The 20312-nt window shown below is 39.9% G+C and overlaps 2 protein-coding genes and 1 non-coding gene across 5 annotated transcripts; 2 read left to right on the top strand and 1 right to left on the bottom strand.

Moving 5' to 3' along the window:
* Nucleotides 1-352: 352 nt before the first annotated feature.
* LOC125481349 (ran-binding protein 10-like) lies at nucleotides 353-1508 on the bottom strand. The gene is made up of 3 exons (XM_048592805.1): nucleotides 1267-1508; nucleotides 518-629; nucleotides 353-422 (listed from the first exon to the last, which is right to left on the bottom strand). The coding sequence occupies exons 1-3, from the start codon at nucleotides 1457-1459 to the stop codon at nucleotides 353-355; spliced, it is 375 nt and encodes a 124-aa protein (XP_048448762.1). The 5' UTR covers nucleotides 1460-1508.
* A 211-nt stretch (nucleotides 1509-1719) lies between these two features.
* Nucleotides 1720-20052, top strand: LOC125481348 (translin-associated factor X-interacting protein 1-like). Of its 3 annotated transcripts, XM_048592802.1 has the most exons (6): nucleotides 2417-2533; nucleotides 6597-6699; nucleotides 7260-7372; nucleotides 13830-13956; nucleotides 18591-18684; nucleotides 19842-20052. In XM_048592802.1, the coding sequence occupies exons 1-6, from the start codon at nucleotides 2481-2483 to the stop codon at nucleotides 20045-20047; spliced, it is 696 nt and encodes a 231-aa protein (XP_048448759.1). In that variant the 5' UTR covers nucleotides 2417-2480; the 3' UTR covers nucleotides 20048-20052. The 3 variants fall into 3 exon arrangements, with proteins under 3 accessions (XP_048448761.1, XP_048448760.1, XP_048448759.1); XM_048592804.1 differs by lacking the exons at nucleotides 2417-2533; nucleotides 6597-6699 and adding an exon at nucleotides 1720-1860; XM_048592803.1 differs by lacking the exons at nucleotides 2417-2533; nucleotides 6597-6699 and adding an exon at nucleotides 1867-2002.
* Nucleotides 16983-17196, top strand: LOC125481350. The gene has a single exon (XR_007261301.1). It is a non-coding gene; the product is annotated as a small nucleolar RNA U3 (small nucleolar RNA).
* Nucleotides 20053-20312: the final 260 nt, after the last annotated feature.

Below are 20312 nucleotides of genomic sequence, written 5' to 3' on the forward strand. Positions count from 1 at the left end.
GATCTCTTAATAAAAATATGCAATCCTTCCCTTCAGCCACCTCTGCTGCAAAGACTGAACCAATTCCCCGCAATGCATGCAACCAACACGTGAGCATATGCTAATAATGTCAACAAATATACCAAGAACAGGCACGTGACCACGTCTTCAGTTTTACGGGTTTGGGAAAGAGAAAAATCACAAGAAATTACAATGCAGAGGTTACCCGAGACATCGGAACATTCAGAGAGGAATTCAGAGTAAGCGTACGCTATTTCAACGAAAAACGTTAACCAAAATAAACTGATCTTGCTATGATTATTTTGCACTTAAACCATTTAGGTCTCCAAGACTTTCAATGCCAACAATAATTTCACAACCATGACTTACCGGGCAGACGGTTCATATTGACACCCTGGGCTGACAATCCGATTCCCATATATCTGCAAACAATGAAAGCTGCAATTATTAAAGGAATCGTCCACCGCCATGAAAAAAAAGAGTCACGTCATGTTAGAGTTGACAGAAATGGACTTACCCATCTCTGCCTTTGCTAACAATCTTCACCTCAAAGTAATATATGCCACAAGCAGCGGGGATCGGGTGCGTAGCACGAACTGATGCAGCATCTTTGTGGTTTTTTCCGTGACCTGATTTAGCAAAAACAATTTTAGCAGCTGAATTATTCAAAGCCAATAGTTCTCGCCATGGAATTGCGTCAGTGTTAAAACAAAGAGGACCCATAAGGGGACAAAAAAATCTTTTCTTCTTCTTAGACCAAACTATCGGAGTCTCTAAATAAATACATATCCCATAAACGCGTATATAGAAGTGAGTACACCGACAGATGACCATAGACAAATGTAATAGTTTTAAACAATACAAGAAGCTCAGCCAAAAAAGGGTTGTTTATTTTAAGTAACGTCAAAATATGATACTGCACTGCCACCATTGAGACGATCTGCACTTTGTTCCTCAGAAATCATTCGGTTAATCACTTCAATAAGCGGGCACAGCGCCAGAAATAGGATACAACTGAAAATCGTATTTTGGGAAAGGGGCATTGTTTTGCATTTTAAAAGATCTTAAAATAAATGGAACATTTTCAAGAGCTAAAGACGGATCAATCAATGACGTCGACTAACATTAAGATCGTTACTTGTCACGATACCAACCAGCACCTCTGAAATGGGCAGGAAAAAAAAAAATCACTTATTCACAACACAATCATACGTCGGTTACCCTTTTTTTCCACAGGATTAACCTACATTATTCCACCGAGACTACCTTTATAATGAACACGGAGATTGTTTTGTGACAATCCGATGTAGTTGTACTTGTCCTTCGGGCTCCACGATCGAGGCAGTGGAGTCTCATCTTCGTTCACAGCCGGATACAAGCGCTTCAATCTCTCGTTTAACTCTTTTTCTTGGTAATTCAGAGCTGAATCCCCGTGGTTTGAAGCTCCAAACTCGGCCATCTTGCATCCTATTGTGTATATATCCCGGATAACGAACGTATTATACTGGCAGCTGATTGGCTGCCGCGCATCTTGTGGCCGCGGGTAGAGGGGGTGGAGCGCTAAAGCTCACGGGGATTGCAGTCCAGTCTCTGCTGCCACTAAGCGCCGGCCTTTGGGCATTGGACTACAACCCCCGGCGGGCGCTGCGGCAACGGAGCCACGCGTCAATACGGCGGCTGCCTCGGCAACAGATTGGCTGTTAGCAAAACGCGAACGTGATGATGTAAGGAGTGAGATGGCGTCTCGTCAGCGTCAGGGACGCTGGGCGTTGTAGTCCCGATCCAAACTGTCAGAAGTCGAGGATAAAGAGAGGGGAGGAAATGGTCGAGAGGAGTCGCTGCACTTTTACCGAGTGTAAGGTAGAGGTCGGGTGAGGTGTCCTTGCAAACTTGGGACAAAAGACACTCTAGCTTCCATAATTACCAGGCGGACTGAATGTGTGACTTTAACAAACCCTCGGTTCTGTTCCCGGTCGGGGAAACCGTGCCCTGTCAATCACCGGTAACGGTATTCCGAAAGGTTACTCGTTTGAGGTCAAATTAATAATCTGTTTATTTGAGGTAGGATAAAGCAATTTTAAGTCATAGGTAAAATCCTTCAACCTTTTCTGGTTTACTCAGAGAGTAGTAAGGGCGTGGAATGCCCTGCCTGCAAAAGTAGTAGACTCGCCCACTTTAAGGGCATTTAAATGGTCATTGGATAAACATATGGATGATAATGGAATAGTTTAGGTTAGATGGGCTTCAGATTGGTTTCACAGGTCGGCGCAACATCGAGGGCCGAAGGGCCTGTACTGCGCTGTAATGTTCTATATTCTATGTATAATGTTCTGTGCCCGGTCGGTGAGAGGCGGCTACCCCTTTCCTGTGTCAGGCACCGGAAAGGACAGGCAGGGTCCTATCCGTCAGGGACCTTGAGCTGTCACCATGGTGATGGGCTATATACAGGGAGATTGCGATCCGTCGCCACTCGGTTAATCATGTTCACCGGCTTTGGCTGCTGCGACAAAACACAGGGTCTCCCGAGTCAGGGGTGAGGCTTCAATAGGCGAGAGCGGAGGCGCAGCTGAGCTCGGCCAGGCCAGGAAAGAGAGGCAGCCTCTGCGGCTTGCATCGCCAAGTTCCCGGTGGCCATCCCAATAGTTTTTCAACCTATAGTTGCTCGTGTTCGTGGCTGAAAAGCCGCTTCCGAAATAACAGTTGACAGTTTCTGCGTGGGAAAGTTTACTTTTTATCCCGTGCGACTTGTATATAATTCACCCCATAATAATTCATTTTGTCCTAGTTTTTGTTAAGTCGTGGTCCTTTTTAAAGGTGGTACCTAAATCAGATTTTTTTTGTTTGAGCATGCGCGCAATTCTCCTTCGCACAATATGTATACTGTATCTTTCTGCAGGAAATATTTATTTTGATCTGTAAAGTTCTTCAAGCTTTGTTTACGAGCAGTACAGGCAGATCATAGTAAGTAAGGATACAGATCGTAGGGTGAACAAAAAACTTGGACAGGCATACAGGTTACATTGCACAGGGTGTGTGCTTTGCAAGAACAACATTAGCAAGATCAGCATTACTTGAAGTTAGAGAGTCCATTCATCAATCTAATAATGGCAGGGAAGAAGCTGTTCTTGAACCTACTGGTGTGTGTGTTCAAGTTTCATTTGCGGAGCAGGCTCGAAGGGCCAGACGGCCTACTCCTGCTCCTAGTTCTTGTGTACCTTCTGCCTGATGGATGAGGTTGTAGGAGAACATTGCCAGGGTGCAATGGGTCTTTGATGATGTTGGCAGCCCTTCCGTGGCAACGGGCCATATAAATGGAGTCCATGGATGAAAGGTTGACTTCCCTGATAGTCTGGGTTGTGCACATAACTTTCTGTAGTTTCTTAGAATCCTGGGCAGAGCAGTTGCCATACCAGACTGGTATGCACCCAAACAGTATACTTTCAATGGTGCAGTTGTAAAAGTTGGTGAGAGACCTTGTGGACATGCCAATTTCCTGAACCGCCTGAGGAAGAAGAGGTATCGTTGTACCTTCTTGAATGTCACATTTACATGGGAAGTCCAGAACAGGTTGTCAGTTATTGTCACTCCTAGGAACTTGACACTCTCCATCCTCAGCTCTGTTGATGTAGATGCAGGCGTGTTCTCCTCCCTTCTTTCTGAAGTCATTGATCAGTTCTTTAGTTTTTCTGATGTTGAGGGAGAAGTTGTTCTCGTTGCACTATGTCACCAAGCCCTCTATCTCCTTGCTGTATTCTGACTTGTCACTGATATCTATCCTACCACAGTGATGTCATCAACAAACTTGTAGATGGCGTTCATTCGGAATTTGGCAACACAGTCATGGATGTACAGGGAGTACAGTAGGTGGCTGAGAATGCATCCTTGGATGATGCTCCAGTGTTGAGTGTTATCGTGGACAAGTATTCTTCCTTGTATCCCTATTACCGAGTGGTGGCTGATTATTTTCCTGCACAGCGTTGCCACCGGATTGAGTACTTTTCTCACATCAAAACGATGCGTGCCATTTCAATGGGGATCAGTAGATAGCAATTAAGAGTCAGAATACTGTCTGAGGTTGATTTGTCATGTTCTCGGTATCTGAGAAGTGGCTTCAGCATAACTCGGGTATCGCACTTTGCTCAACCATGAGCATTCTCGCCTCTGAGTCAGAGCGGTCTGTTTTAATCCACTCCAGAACTTTTTTGACAAAAATATACATTTTCACACAAAGTGCATCAGATGACTATTTAACGTTGATATTACTGAACTTAAGGCGCAAACTGAATCAGTTTCTTCCAATAACAGAAACAGAAATTACTGGCAAAACTCAGCAGGTCTGGTGATTCTTTATCCTCATTTGAAGAGTCATTGGACTTAACGTTAATTCTGCTTTCTCCCCATAGATGTGCTTGACCTGCTAAGTTTTACCAGCAATTTCAGTTTGTTTCAGATCTCCAGAACCCACAGCTCTTTGTTTCAGTTTGACTGCTTCCAATTCTGTATATTAATTTTAAAATTTATTATTATAACAATATTTATGAGAATCATTACCTGTCAAACATATAGCCTAAAATATTTTCTCATCCCCAAACTCTCAATGTACTTACAATCAGTTGTTGCACCTTTCTAGCAAGCTTGCCCAAGTTTTTATGCAACCCTCAGCACATAGTCCTGGACCTTGTGATTAGCCAGTCTGCAGTATCACTCATCAACATCTCTTTGCATTTAAATAGCAGCAAACAGCATTTTTCATTCTTGATTCATCTCCAGCAGCATTTCATTACTGTCTTGGATTTCATCCTCTGCAACAGCTTGTAGAACACAGGCAAAGAAAAGTTCCTAATAGGTGATTGTACCAGTATTCAGGGACTTAGATTTAAGGATTTGGACAAGAGATGTAAGGTGTATATGAAAAAGAAACTTTTTTTACACTTGAGTGGATGACCTGGGTCTTGCTGTGTATGAGAATGTTGAGGTGGAGATGATCAATTATTTCAGAAGGAAATTGGACAGGCATTTGAGGGGAAATAAACTTGCAAGGCTTTGGGAACAGGACTGACTGCTTTGTAGGAGAAACAGCATGGACTTGAGATCAAATAGCTTCCTCCCACATTGTCATCCAACCATATTAACATGTCTTTCTTTTCATTCCTCCCTTGTCTGCTTACCTTGCTGTCTCTTGAGTGCACCTATGCTAGCCATCTCAATTACTCACAACAGTAACAACTTCCACATTCTAACCACTTTCTGGATAAAGAAGTATGCCCTGAATTCCAATTCGGATTTATTAATTAGTATCTTTTGTTTATGCCTCCGAATACTGGTCTTGCCAAGAAGTGGAAATAATTTCCTATGTCTACCCTTCATAGTTATAATGAGATTGTTAAATCGAAAGGAGATTGATGCAATAATCATTACAAAAAAAAGTTTCCAGACTGACCACAGCTGGGACCTGAATATCCAAGGATATTTGATATTGAGAAGGATGGAAAGAGAAGTAAAGTAACTGTGGTGCTTCTGTTCATAGAGGAGGAGATCAATATAGAGAGAAATGATCTTCATTCAGAGGATCCAATGTAGAATCCATTTGGGTGGAAATAAGGAAGTCCCAGGTGGGAGTAGTTTCAAGTTTATGTGACCCCTGATAGTGGCTACAGTGTAGGACAGAGCATAATTCAAGAATTAACAAGGAATTATACCTAGAAATGGCGAAAAAAGGATCAGCTGTAGGCAATTTGTCCCATTGAGCCCATTTTTCATTCAACATGATAATGGTTGACCTTCTATCTCAACACCATTTGCCTGCTCACTCCACATACCCCTTTCACTTCTAGAAATCTACTTCTTTCTTAAATACTATCAGTCACTCACTTCCACGAACTTCTGTGATAGAGAATTCCACAGGTTCACCACCCTCAGAATGAAAACATTTCTCATAATCTCAGTGAAAATAACATCTTGAGGTCCCTTGTTCTGGACTCCTGGACAGGGGAGATCATCATCATATTGTACCTATTTATAACTATTTGCACTGTTAATTCATCAACTTTTTTGCATTCAGATATAATGCCTTTTTACAAATGTATTTGTACACCAATCTTTTCACCTCGTGACTTTGTTTCCTCTGTCTTCCATTTTTGCTTTCTACTTTTCTATCTTTCATTTCCATTTTTGTTTCCATCTCTCATCTTCCCACTTAGGGGCTTGTTTTCCTACCACTCCAGTGTAAACCTTCCTTACTGTACTAGCAAATGCCTGTGAAAAATTGATACCAGTCCTTCTGGGATGTTAGCTGTTCAAATTGTGCAAATCCCATCATCCCCATAAGCAGTTCCAATGTTTCAAGAGTTGAAATCCCCAGAAGCAGTTCCAATGTTTTCAAGAATTGAAATGTCTCCCTCCTGCAACATCCAAAATGCATTCCAATGGACTGTTCTCTTATTTCTAATCTCATTAGTATGAGGCACTTCAACTACTCCTGATGTAACTTTTCTGCTTTTCAATTCTGTCCCTCTAGATATTTAGACATCCATTCTAAAGAAAATATAATTTACAATTTATTACCATATAAGATTATGTTTTTTTTTTAATTGTAGAGAGACGAGAAAATTAAATGCAAATGACCTTGCACCTCCCTGTCTGACATATCAGCTACAAGGTAGTGATGTAAAATACCATCTTCCACAGAAACAATTATTGGTAAGCATTTTGATTAAATAGCCCTAGAAAAATATTATCTGCAAACCTAAAATATGCATTCACGATACAGTATAAGACAGCTGACATCTGAACAAAACATACTTTTAGGGATATTGCAAAACTCCGTATAAACCTCAATAGGATTATGAGAAAAGTAAGACCGAATTGCTTTTCTCTAATCATAGCATGGTTTACATTACAGTGATAAATTTATTGCATTTTGCTATGGACTTTTATTCCCAGATAAGACTGTGTTCCTTCCTGGTCAGATTCCTTGATCACTTTTTGCGTCATTTGAATTATATACCGAGGTTATGTAAAGTTGACTTTCTCCTCATTTTTCTTGCAAATTTTATGATGTCTCTGACCTATGTAATAGGTCATCATAGCCTGTATCTGGCTCATTACCTGAGCAGCAAAGAGGAACAAGGGGAATTTGATACCTGCACAGAAAGTTTGTATTTTTTCCCTTTTTGAAGTTCTTCAGTACGAAGAGATTTTTTAAAAAGTATGCATTTTCTAAAGTAAACACTCTGATCTTGCACTCCAATGCTATGCAGCCAAGTGTTGAAAAGAACGATGGATACCTGTCCAACTGGCCTGGACACGTCGGTGGAGAGATTGTTCAACAAAAACAAACGTTTCAACCATCAAATGTCAAGAGATACCATGGGTAAGAAACAGCTATGATCATGGAATCTGTTAAAGTTTATAATAGGAAGATATTGATATAAAATTGTATGTGGGAGGATAAATGATATGCTATTGGAGTTCCTCTGTTAAGCAGTGCCCACTCTAGCATGGAACCGATCAGATCCAATTCGAGTCTGTTTTCATTTTGGCTTTAGGGAGTATTAGGTGCTACGGCAGCAAAACAACATCCAGGATTTCCACTCAGATGATGGGAATTCTGCCCCTTGAGCCTTTTTCTCTGTTAAATTTAATAATGGCTGATTCTTACCGCAACAACATTTACCCATCAATCTTGAATATTGTGTTCAGTTCTGGTCACCTCCTTATAGGAAAGATGTGGAAGCTTTAGAGAGGGTGCAGAGGAGATTTACCAGGATGCTGTCCTGGACTGGAGGACAGGTCTTATGAGGAAAGGTTGAGGGAGCTAGGGCTTTTTTTCATTGGAGCGAAGAAGGATGAGAGGTGACTTGATAGAGGTGTACAAGATGATGGGAGGCATAGATAGAGTGGATAGTCAGAGACTTTTTCCCAGGGTGGAAATGACTATTTTGAGGGGGTGTAATTTTAAGGTGATTGGAGGAAGGTATACGGGAGATGTCAGAGGTAGGTTCTTCACACAGAGTGGTGGGTGTGTGGAGTGTGCTGCCGGCAGTGATAGTGGAGTCAGATACTTTAGAGACTTTTAAGTGACTCTTGGATAGGCACATGGAGGAAAGTAAAATGTAGGGTATGCAGGATAGATTGATCCTAGTAGGATAATAGGTCAGCACAACATCGTGGGCCGAAGGGCTTGTACTGTGCTGTACTGTTCTATGTTCTAATCCACATCCCTTGATACATAAGAACGTAAGAAATATGAGTGACCTAATTGTTGATCTTGATTTTGAACAGGTTAATTGCACCAACATTCACAATCTTGTGGTGGAGGTATTTCCACATTTCCAATATGTTTCTAATGAAAAAAAATCATTTAATTCCTGGGTTATTCAGTTCTAATTGGAAAAAAAAAATGTGTCCTCTTATTCTGGGTAACCTGACAAGAGGAAACAACTTGTCTCTGCTTCCTGTGTCAAATGTTTATTTAGTTTTAAATTTGAGGGATTCCAACCCAGGTTTTTGCAGCCTGTCAGGAATAATTTTATCATGTAGATGTTGACTTTCCAGTCAATAAGTAAGGATGTATATATAGGTATCTGGTGAGGACAGAGTTGAGCGCTTGTTTGATGTCCAATACCTGTGGTCAAAACACATGCTTAATTTGCAGAACTATAGATCAAGAGTCACTTTTCCTCTTGCTGTCATCATGACTGATGTGCGAGAAACCAAATTCGGAAAGGGAATACCAGTCTCTACTGCAAAAAAACTGAGGGTGCTGTTTGGTTGGACTATGGTTGGCATGGAGATGTGGTAAGAGCTGTTAACTGTAAATCCTAACTGAAAAACCCAGACCAGGCCACCTCTGATAGGTCAGCATATTACCACAGGGAGTGCAGCAAGAGTTGGCATATTCCATTACCCCATTCTCATGGACAAGGCACACTGTATCAACAAATGTCTGTCACTTAAATAGAACAAGCTCCTGTGTGTCAATATATGTAGCTTTTAGCATGCGCAAATGCATCAGACTGTGAGCCAAACTGATGATCTTAAACTGGTTTCTGGTACAATTCTTAGCGCAGTCCAAGATCATTTAATAAATGTTGTCCAAAAGCAGATTCATATCTAATGTTGGACATGGTGTTCTAAGCCTAGGAAGCATGGGTTTGTTGAGCACAGTTGTACACTACCTGCTGAGAATTGTCAGAGAGGTGTATTATTTGATATAACCTGTCTGTCATTTGGCACTGAAACTCTCGTCACTCATTTGTATGGTAGGAAAAAAGTATTTTTGACTTGAGAACGGCATCCTTTTTGTGGCGTAGAAACCACTCCTGTTTACTGCAAAGTGGCAGTGTGAGACAGCTAGCTTTACCAGTTCAAATTTTTGAGATACCCTCCCCTTCTAGGTTATCTGGGATGGACTAGGCATCACTCAAAGCAGAAGTGGTGGTCATAGGCCCTTTTGTGAGTTTGTGCAATATATCGGAAATGATGATTTGATCAGGGTAGCCGTTATCAAACAGGATTGTTTTGATATGCTCTTTCTCAGTATCAAGCTTACACAATATAGACTCCATGTTAGGTAGCGCTGTTTTTAGATGTACAGCTGGGAAGGCAACTGGCAAACAGATGGTTAGCTCCCTACTCACAAGATTGCTGATAAAGTTAATCTAGTAGCCCGTGGACTGGTAGGAATCCTTTCACATTTACAGCAGTGACTAGTGAAAATAGACGTTCAGTATATAGTAGTAGCGAACGCTTTGGCAGATTTCTCAACTGTCACATTGAGGAAAGGGATCTTGTAAATAGCTCTTGTTCTAATCAATCACCCTCTTTTCTGGGTCTGTGTTACCCTAGATTCTGAAACAGCGCTCCAGTGCTTATTCACAGGCACAATTCCAGCTTTTCACTGACAGCTGGCTTTAACAAGCTGCAACTGCCACTGGGTTTTCCGTGAGATCCACTCTTGCTCAGTTGTCTCAAGCAAATACTACTTTTAGGCTTTTTAACTCCCTTTCTGAGCTGTATGAGCAATTAGTGACACACTGTTTTTCTGAGGCCACAGAGATCCCAGGACATTTCTAGAGCCCTGACTCTAAGCTGTCCACTAACTCCTAGAACTTCGTTCCGAGTTGTAACAACACAGAAATATCCAACTGCTCATGACTTCTCATTGAATCAGATAACCTATTTAGATCAGTTGCCTTCCCAGTAGTATAGCTAAAAGCAGCACTACCAACCTGGAGTCTGCATCTAACTGCCTCTGACGTTTGAACTCCTCTTCTGTGACTGTTGAACTATCCTGAGTGACCTATTAAAAACCTTGCAATTAACCCCACTCTTTTTCTAGGCAGAATTTCATGTAACTAATCTTATGAAACAACTAAATGCTAACAGCCCCTTAAAACTGAGTGCCCTGAATGCTGGCTTCTGCAGCACAAAGAATGCTTACAAAAATGATCCATCACAGCTAATACATATCATTAAATCATCAACCGAAAAGTTTAAGCTTTGTGTTTTAATTTGTCAAACATCAGTTCAGTTCATTCTTTTAAACTTTGATATCTTGCTATTGAACAAATTGCATTTGTTTGGCGTCTTTGCTATAGAAAACTTCGTCAATGTGCTTCACAAAGCATAATCAAAAGAAGTGCAGTATAATATTTTGCTTTACCTCAAGCTTCTCTGAGTTTGTAAATAAACTGATCAAATAGTTTTTGTTTATTTTCATGTATAAGTTTCTGGCATATTATTTTACTTCAGAAATGATCTGAAAACTCAGTCTGCAACCATGGACCCTCTAATAGGTGTTTTAATGCAATTGGTTGTTAATTGTTACACCTAGGTTCATAACTTTAGCTACAGCAGTAAATACATGGGCGAAGAAACCTCCTATTGATTACTGTATGCTAACCTCCACAGCTGATGAATCAATAATTCTCCATATTGAACACCACTTGGAAGAAACACAGAAGGCGGCAAGGGCGCAGATCATACACCCAATCTGGGTAGGGGACCTCAATGTCCATCACCAAGAGTGGCTCAGCAAAAATTCTGAGCTGGCCAAGTCCTAAAAGACATAGCTGGTAGACTGGATCTGCATCTCCTGGTGAGGGAGCCAATAACATTGAGGATACTCTCTATTGTGTTGAGTGGCACTAACACAGTCCTGAATGGGATAGACTTAGAACATATCTAGCAACTCAAGAAAGGCATCCAGGAAGGCAGTGGCCTAGTAGTATTATCATTGGACTGTTAATCCAGAGACCCAGATAATTCTGGGAACCTGGGTTCAAATCCCACTGTGGCAGATGGTGGAATTTGAATTCAATTAAAAATCAGGATTTAAGAGTCTAATGATGACCATGAATCCATTGTCGATTGTTGGAAAAACCCATCTAGTTCACTAATGTCCTTTAGGGAAGGAAACTGCCATCCTTACCTGGTCTGGCCTATTTTGTACTCAACCCATCGGTAACCTCATTGCCCACCATATCATCCTCTCTACAATTAAAATTAAGCCAGAGGATCAATACTGGTTCAATGAAGTATGTGGGAGCAGCACTAGGCAGATCTACAAAATGAGGTGTCAACCTGGTGAAGCTGCAAAGCAAGACTATTTGCATGCCAAACAGCTTGTGCAACAAATAATAGACAGAGCTAAGTGATTCCACAACCAACTGACCAGATCCAAGCTCTGCAGTTCCACCACATTCAGTTGCGAATGTGGGTGGACAATTAAACAAGTCACAGGAGCAGGAGACTACAGAAATATCACCATCCTTAATGTGGGGCAACTGAACACATCAGTGCAAAAGATAAGGCTGAAGTAGTTGCAACAATCTTAAAACCAACAGTGCCAAATAGATAATGCATCTTGACCTCCTCCAAAGATCTCCAACATCAGGTGCCAGTCTGAAGCCAATTTGCTTCACTCCCATGTGATATCAAAAGACCACTGGAGACCCTGGATATTGCAAAAGCTACGATTCCTGACAACACTCCAACAACAGTACTGAAGCTATGTGCTGCAGAACTTGCTGTGCCCCTAGACAAGTTGTTCCAGTACAGCTACAGCACTGGCATCTACCAGACAGTGTGGAAAATTGCTCAGTTAAGTCCTGTGTCCAGAAAATAGGACAAATTCAACCTGACCAATTACCACTCCATCACTCTACTCTCAGTCATCAATAAAGCAATGGAAGTCATCGTCAACAATGCTATCAAACAGTACTTGTTTAATAATAACTGCTCACTGATGCTAAGTTTGGGTTCTGCCAGGAACATTCAGCTCCTGATCTTATTGCAGCCTTAGTTTAAACATGGACAAAAGAGTTGAATTCCAAAAGCAAGGTGAGAGTCACGTCTTTGACATTAAGACTATATTTGATGATATGTGGCATCAAGGAGTGCTGGCAAAATTGCAGTCAATGGAAATCCAGGGAAAAACTCCATATGCAGTAAGACCCGGAAAATATCCGGGTTTGGGCTGAGAATTGGCAAGTAACATTTGCGCCACAGAGTGCAAGGCAATAACTATATCTAACAAGAGAATCTAATTTAGTGTCCTTGACATTCAATGGCATTACTGACTCCCCCACTACGAACATCCTGGGGTTACCATCGATCAGAAATTGAACTGGACCAGCCATATATCTACTGTGACTGCAACAGCAAAAGAGGGACTAAGAACTGTGCAGCAAGTAATTCACCTCCTGAATCCCCAAAACCCATCCACCCTCTACAAGTCAGAAGTGTAATGGAAAAACATCCCATTTGCTTGGATGAGTGCAGCTCCAAAAAGATTCAAGAAGCTTGACACCATGCAGGGAAAAACAGCCTGCTTATTGGCACCACATCCGCAAACATTCATCCCTCCATTGGCTACATTCAAAAGCAGTAGCATGTACCATCTATATGATGCACTGCGGAAATTCATCGAAGCTGCTTGGACAGCACCTTTCAAACACACACTCGCTACCGTCTAGAAGGGCAAGGGCAGCAAATAGATGGGAACACTACAATTTACAAGGTCCTCTCCAAGCAACTCCCCATGCTGATTTGGAAATATATTGCCATTCCTTCAGTATCACTGGGTCAAAATCATGGAACTCACTTCCTAATGGTATTGTGGGTTTACCTAAAACAAATGGACAGCGGTCAAGAAGACAGCTCACTACAACCTTCTCAAGGGTAGTTAGGGATGTGCAACAAGTGCTAGCTGAGTCAGCCACACTGACATCCAAATGTATTTTTTGAAAATACATGTTTGTAAGGGATTTTTTTGTTCTGTAGATGAAAACAGCAGTCCAACTGTGAACACCCTTCCTGAAGAATCCCTCTGCTTGCGATCTGCTAATCTCTCAACCTTATCTTGATAATCTTTTGCAGTTGGCTGGTCATCTTGGATTGCTGTTAATCGTCAGTGTAAGCTTATTCCATTTTAGAGTCTGAACTCTTCTCCTCTGCATTGTGCTCTCTGGCAGAGAATTGCGCTGAAATACTTTTATCATCATTTACAATTTTAAAATGTCACCAATGATTTTTCTTGATCCCCAGTGCCAAAGACCACTTATGTATGAGCTTCATGCTTGGTGAAACAGAGGTAAATAAATGGGCAATATCTGGGGATATAATTACCAAAAGAAAATGCATTAAAAATTTTTAAAAATTCTCATTCACAATAATTTATAAATTATATAATGTGTATAACTGCTGTATTTGTCTGCTGTTCCATTATATATTAAGGAAGGTGACCCAGGTGAGCTGGACTACAATGGAGCAAATGCTTAACTTTTTTAAAAACAAAACACTTCTTTGTTTGTTTGAACCTATAGATTTGATATTACAAATACGAACAGTGCTCCAAAACCTCGATTTTTGCAACAGCTGGAAACACATCTAAGGAAAGAGCTCCAAGTCTTGGACTTAAGTGGGCCCAACGCTCAGGAAGTAAACCTACAAGTGTGTTTAAAACTTCTTCTGATATGTGGTTGAATGTTTGTTATATATAAGTGCATGGGTTTACCATTGATTTAAGAGGCAATTAATCTGGCACATCTGCATCTGATTTCATAAAGAACCAGGTTTCAACATTTTTAAACACAGTTACATTTCTTCATTCCTTTGCCTCAATTAGTAAATGGTATGTGTAGCATGGAATTGAGTTTCAGTCTCCTCCTGTTAATTTAAAAAAATTAAAATATACAGTCACCCAAATAAGCAGGTGGAATAAAAATCACTGGAGAATTTTATAAATACAATCTTTATTACTTTCCAGAATGGAAGGAATGTCGGAAGGAGTCTCTATTCTTGTTTGCTTCCTAAGGTTCATCACTCCAACTAATCTATTAAAGTCATCTCCCAGTGGAGTATGACTATTTAGCTGAAGAGCTACCAAAACGTATCACATCCTATCAATGTCAGCAAATATCAAGAAAGGAGAGGACACTGAGGAAAATGACACATTTAAAAAGACTAAACTAATGAATTATTTTTCTCACGATAACACTAATTTTCTTCTCATTCCCCACACCTGCCCAGAATACAATTGTACGTGCTAAATTGCTGTCAACTCAAATGTCTCAATTGCACATCGAGTTTTTATTCCATTGATATGTGTTAAACTAGCTACAATTAAAAATTTAAAAACAAGTGAAGCCCATCACAATATCTGCAAGAAAGAGAACCTTTTCACTAATGCCAAAGAAGTGGATGCTCTGGAACGTGCAGAAGAAAGAGACTTGTCTCCCTTTGTGACTGTTCCAAACAAAAGTTTTTTTTTTTATTAACAGTAACAAGTAATAAGACAGCTGCACATTCAATGTAAAGAATGTTTTCTGAAATGAAAAAAATGTGCCCGTTTGATTAATTAGCAATTCTGTCAAATGAGATGGAGCGATTATGAGAGAACTATCACATCCTGCTACTTGACAATGACAATAAAGCGGAAACGAAAGGCAGAGGTTTGAAGACAATATGTAATTATTAAATTACAAACTCCCCTAATAGTTCATTGTAGTTTACATGAGGGCAACGTACTGTAGTATCTGTGACTCAGTTATTAGTACACTCGCCTCTAAACTATCTGGTTCTAGCCCAAATCTCAGGCTTGAGCGCATAAATAAAGGCTGACATTCTAATGCAGTACCGAAAAGACACCACACTGTTAGCAGTGAGATAACACAGTGTAGAGCTGGATGAACACAGCAGGCCAAGCAGCATCAGAGGAGCAGGAAAGCTGACGTTTCGGGTCCGGACCCTTCTTCAGAAAAAAAAACTTAGTAGTGCTGTCTTTTGGATGAGACATTAAACTCGAGATCCCTTGGCTGCTCAGGTAGGTGTAAAAGATATCAAGGGAGTAGCTGAAACAGACAAACCTAAAAGCTATGCATTCCTGCTATCCACAGAACATTTGGGACAGGAATAATGCATTTAGTCTCTTCGGTCTACGTCCTATGTCTTGCCACTCAGTCAGTCTCCTAACCAAGTCAGTAATTTGCCCTCAAATTCATGAACTTTAAATTTACTTAATACTGTCTAGTGAGAGGTGTAATCAAGTGTTTTCATGAAGTCCATATAAATAACTCCCATAAACATTCACTGCTCTAGTCATCTCTTCAAAATTTAACTAGTTTGTCAGGCATAGCTTATCTTTTACAAAACCTGATCATCAAAACAGTTCAAGATATTTGGCCACTGCAAATGTAATTATAGACTCTAGCAATGCCTTACAACAGATGTAAGGCTAACTGGTCTACAATCGCCTAGTTTCCATCTCTCACCTTTGCTAAATAGTGGAGTAATATGCACAATTTTACAATAAAAAGGAATAGTTCCTGAATTGGGGCAACATTGGAAGATTAAGGCATCTGTAATATTCTCACCTACTTCCTTTGACGCCATGTGATGGAAACCGTCTACTCCTGGGAATGTCACTTTTTAGTCCATTACATTCTTCTTGACAGCTATTTTTCTTATGTTAAGTTCATTGAGTTCCTGTCTCTGATTCAATATTTCTGGTTTCCTTGGGATATCTGACATCAAACCTCTTCCTATACTATAAACACTAATGCAAAGCAATATCTTTAATGTTGATATTTTCGCAATCAACCTCATCAGAGATTTTATAACACATCTCTTGAGTAGTTGGGACTTACAGAGCTGTACAGGATGGAAACAGATCCTTCAGTACAACTCGTCTGAACCGACCAGCCATCTTAAACTAATCTAGTCCCATTTGCAAGCATTTGGCCCGTATCCCTCTAAACCATTCCTATAACCCTTCCTGTGTGAAACATTTGCCCCTCAGGTCCCTTTTAAATCTTTCCCCCCTCACCTTAAACCCATGCCCTCTAGTTTTGGACTTCCCTACCCTGGGAAAAAGACCTTGGCTAAAAACCATGCCCTTAATGATTTCATTAGCCTCTATTAGGTCACCTCTCACCCTCCAATGCTCCAGAGGAAAAAGATCCCAGCCTATTCAGCCTCTCCCTATAGCTCAAACCCTTCAATCCTGGCAATATCTTACTAACCAATGAAGGCAAGCATGCCAAAGGCCTTCTTCACCACCCTATCTACCCGTGATTCCACTTTCAAGGAACTATGCACCTACACCCCTAGGTCTCTTTGTTCGGGAACACTCCCCAGGGCCCTACCATTAACTGTAGTCTTGCCCTGGTTTGCCTTTCCCAAATGTAACACCTCGCATTTATCTAAAGTAACCTCCATCTGCCACTCCTCAGCCTACTGGACTTGAACCCAGGCCTCCTTACTTGGAGGTAAGGACACTATCACTGTGCCACAAGAACCCTAGCAATATCTTAAATATGTCTGTTATTTTATTATTTTCTTTCATAATAGCACCATTTGTAGTTTTAAGTGGTCCACATTACTCCTAATATCGTTTTAAAAGAATTTTCTGTTGTCAAATTATCCGATCTCAGGAACCGTGACAGTAGGGGATGTATAATTGACTTCAATACATCAATAAGACTATACTCTTAGGGATCATTTCTATAGTAATTTCCTAGAGAAATGGGTTCTTGAGTGTCTGGTCTCACAAACCACGAGGAGGATTTATAGTGTTCTCTTCTGAGCAGGAAGTTGGTATTGAGTGTTGCTTTCAGCAGCTGCTCTTTGCCTTCGATGAGTGTTCTTACTCTCTTATAGGGAGTTAGAGGAAGAGGATGCATTCTGAGTGGTTTTGAAAAAAAAAACGTAATCCCTTCAATACACCATTGCTGAGTTGGCTGGACAGCTGGTTTCCAATGCAAAATGATGCCAATAGTGTGGGTTCAATTCCTGTTCTAGCAGAGGTAACCACGAAGGACTTTCCTTCTCAACCTCTCCCCTCACCTGAGACATGGTGGCCCTCAGGATAAACCAGCACCGGTCATCTCTCTTTAATGAGTGAGCAGCCTCTGAGACTATGGTGACTTTACCTTTACGGAGAAAAATCAATAATTGTTCCTAATTTTAATTATATCTAGTTAACCATACTGGAGTGTGAATATTTGGTTAGGATGGAATTGAGCTTGGCTGCGATACCCCACAAATATGCAGTCCCCTATTGGCATTCCCTTTGGAGCTTCTGTACCATATAAACTACGACAGATTTCAAAGTTCACTCAAAGTTTTAAATCTATAGAACTCTATCTCAGCAAGAGTAGGGAAAATATAGGGAATAAAATTACAGATGTGTGGCCATTATGATTAGTAAATAGACCACAACTGGCCATTTGTAAATATATAATGGATTTACTGATAGTATGAAACTAGTTCCTACAAAATGCTCTCATTTTATTTTAGTTAGATATTCTGTGAAATTGTTTTATTTTCCCCAGGTGTGATATTGGCTTAATATTGCTGAGTACTACTCCTTGATGAAGTGGACAAAATTCCATTCGTGTAAATTTAACCAATTTTTCCATGTGTGCTATTTACAATGATGCCATTGCCTTTGCAAACTCTGCATCTGCTTTTTCAAATACAGACCAATTGCTTTCCAATACTTGTCCCCTGTGATTAATTGTGTACTTTTGGTAGATTGCTACCTGAAACAGTTCCAGGAATAATTAACATGTCTACTACTTTTGCTGTATCTTGCAAAGAAATATATCTTTTTTTTAAAAACTGCACAAAGCATGGTTCCAAAGACCAGTAATTGCAAGAATAACTGATAATTAGATGCCAGTGTGAAACTGAGAACCAGCATGCAGCTCATGAGTGGCTGTGTTAGACATAATGCAGCAGGTGATTGGTGTGAAAAGAATACTGCAGAGCAAGAGCTTCTAGGTCTGTGATATAACAGACTTAACCCTCTTGGAACCTTTTTAGTATTTGGTACCAAAATGAATGCATTTGCAGGGCACTGGGCTTCTTTGTTCACACTGATATTAATTTCTTGAACAAGGACTAAAGCAAGAACCCAGAATATTTAGAGTAAGTACAGCATAGCTGAAGTTGGTATGTAAGTGTAAAATTATTTCTGTACAGCCTCTTCTGAGTGTTATTATTGATTATATTACATACTGAGGTTTTGGCTCAGACCCTTGCCTGTCATTGCTAAGATATTATTTATTCTGCTTTACACAAAGGCTTATCGTGAGGTTTTTGAATATTTCATTGAGGATTTAAAAACCTACAAACCATTGCTATCAGCCATAAAGAATGAATATGAAATTACCATAGGTAAGTAATTTTCGGCCACTCACGATGGAATCTGTGCCGTGCTTTTAGATGCTGAGTAAATTTTAAAAATTAGAAACATTTAATCATCAGTGAACTCCTTTTGTAAATTAATCTCTTTGTTAAGCACCAAATAGCTGTTGACTGATCAATTGTTCATCTTAGTTTGAAAATTTTAATTCAATGAACTATGCTGTAGCTAAGTAAAACTTTTGCTTAAAGATCACTTACAATTTTCTTCAAAAGTCCTGCCAACAACACTATCCCTGTGCCTCAGTTTTGTTTTTATTCACCAGAAAGAAGTAATTGAACTTTAATCATAAGAAATGTCTTGTGTCTATGCTGAGTGAACTGGATTTAGCCAGGGCAGTAGAGAATCTCATCAATTAAACCTTGTCTTCCACATTTCATAAGGGAAGATCTGCTGGGGTTCCTACTCATGTACTTATGCATTGAAACTCCTCCTTGTATCTTTGTTTATGGTGTAGACAGGATCAGATTTGACTATGTTGTCATTTGACTATGTATTCCTTTTCCTGATGTGGGAACTAACTGCAAAGAATTATGGCAGCCAGACCTCCTTCAATGTGCTAGATTTATATGTTTTCCATTACAGAATGATTTATTTATTTTTTGAAAAATTACTTCAAACAGGAAAATAAATGTTTGGTGAAAAGTTGAGAAGACAATTAGGTGAACTGATGTAGATACAATAAATCATTCTGAGGATGAAGGTGTCATCTAACCTGTGTTAGATTTGATAAAATGCTCATGTTTGTAGAATTTTAATGCAACATTATCCCATTATCTGAAGTTAAGACCGTGGGATTTTTTTAAATTTTAAGACAAAGACTTCTCCAACCAATTTAAATTCCCAATTTTTTGCAAATTGATAAGGTTTTTTTGCATTTGTTACAGATTTTAAGTTTAGAGGAGGAAAAGCTAATAATTACATCACCACCTTCACCAAATACCTTGAATTGAAGGCAATAAGGCAGTCGGGTTTTTTCCACTAAATATGTTGTTCCTTAAATTCAGTGTAGCTAATGACCATACTAATTGTTTTTGAAACTCTCCTTCTTGTTTAATTGGCAAAATATTTAAATTTCCCTTCAGTTCCTGTCTTAAATCAAGCAACATCTACTGTTTTTCTACATCAGCTCACCTGCGAAACCGAATCCGAGAGTTGGAGCCTTTGAAAAGCTTGCTGGTTGCCACGTCAGAGACCTGCGAACAGAGGATTATTGCCCTACAAGAAGAGGAAAAGTTTGAGATTCAATCACTAAAGAAGGAAAAAATAGAGCTACTGGACAAAATTGATCATTTACTGAAGGTGCAAGATTCTCTAGAGACTCAGGTCAGTTAACTCATGTAAGACTGACCATATATTAAATACTGTCATAGATAAGATATGATAAAAATGCAAAAATAAATTAAGGTTATGTCTAGCTGGCCTTCAATTTCCTTCCAAATGTTAGTGGCTGGGTTATTAGTCAAATGTTTATTATGTCACTATCAGCCTTAACTTGTTTTGCTGCTGTTTTGGTTTGGTTTTCCATTTATGATAAATGGAAGTATCTCGTTTTAAAATAAAATGTCATTTGTCATGTTAGGACTATCTGAATGACGCC

This window comes from Rhincodon typus, unplaced genomic scaffold (genome assembly GCF_021869965.1).
Source record: "Rhincodon typus isolate 14 unplaced genomic scaffold, sRhiTyp1.1 hic_rhity00001831, whole genome shotgun sequence".
Taxonomy (NCBI): Eukaryota; Metazoa; Chordata; class Chondrichthyes; order Orectolobiformes; family Rhincodontidae; genus Rhincodon; species Rhincodon typus.

Coding starts and splice junctions, on each gene's coding strand:
- LOC125481348 (XM_048592802.1), top strand. CDS start 2,481: ATGTTCACCGGCTTTGGCTGCTGCGACAAAACACAGGGTCTCCCGAGT. Junction 13,957..18,590: donor CTCAGGAAGTAAACCTACAA/GTGTGTTTAAAA, acceptor CTTTACACAAAG/GCTTATCGTGAGGTTTTTGA. Junction 18,685..19,841: donor TGAATATGAAATTACCATAG/GTAAGTAATTTT, acceptor TTTCTACATCAG/CTCACCTGCGAAACCGAATC.
- LOC125481349 (XM_048592805.1), bottom strand. CDS start 1,459: ATGGCCGAGTTTGGAGCTTCAAACCACGGGGATTCAGCTCTGAATTAC. Junction 630..1,266: donor TCTCCGTGTTCATTATAAAG/GTAGTCTCGGTG, acceptor TTGCTAAATCAG/GTCACGGAAAAAACCACAAA. Junction 423..517: donor GTTAGCAAAGGCAGAGATGG/GTAAGTCCATTT, acceptor CATTGTTTGCAG/ATATATGGGAATCGGATTGT.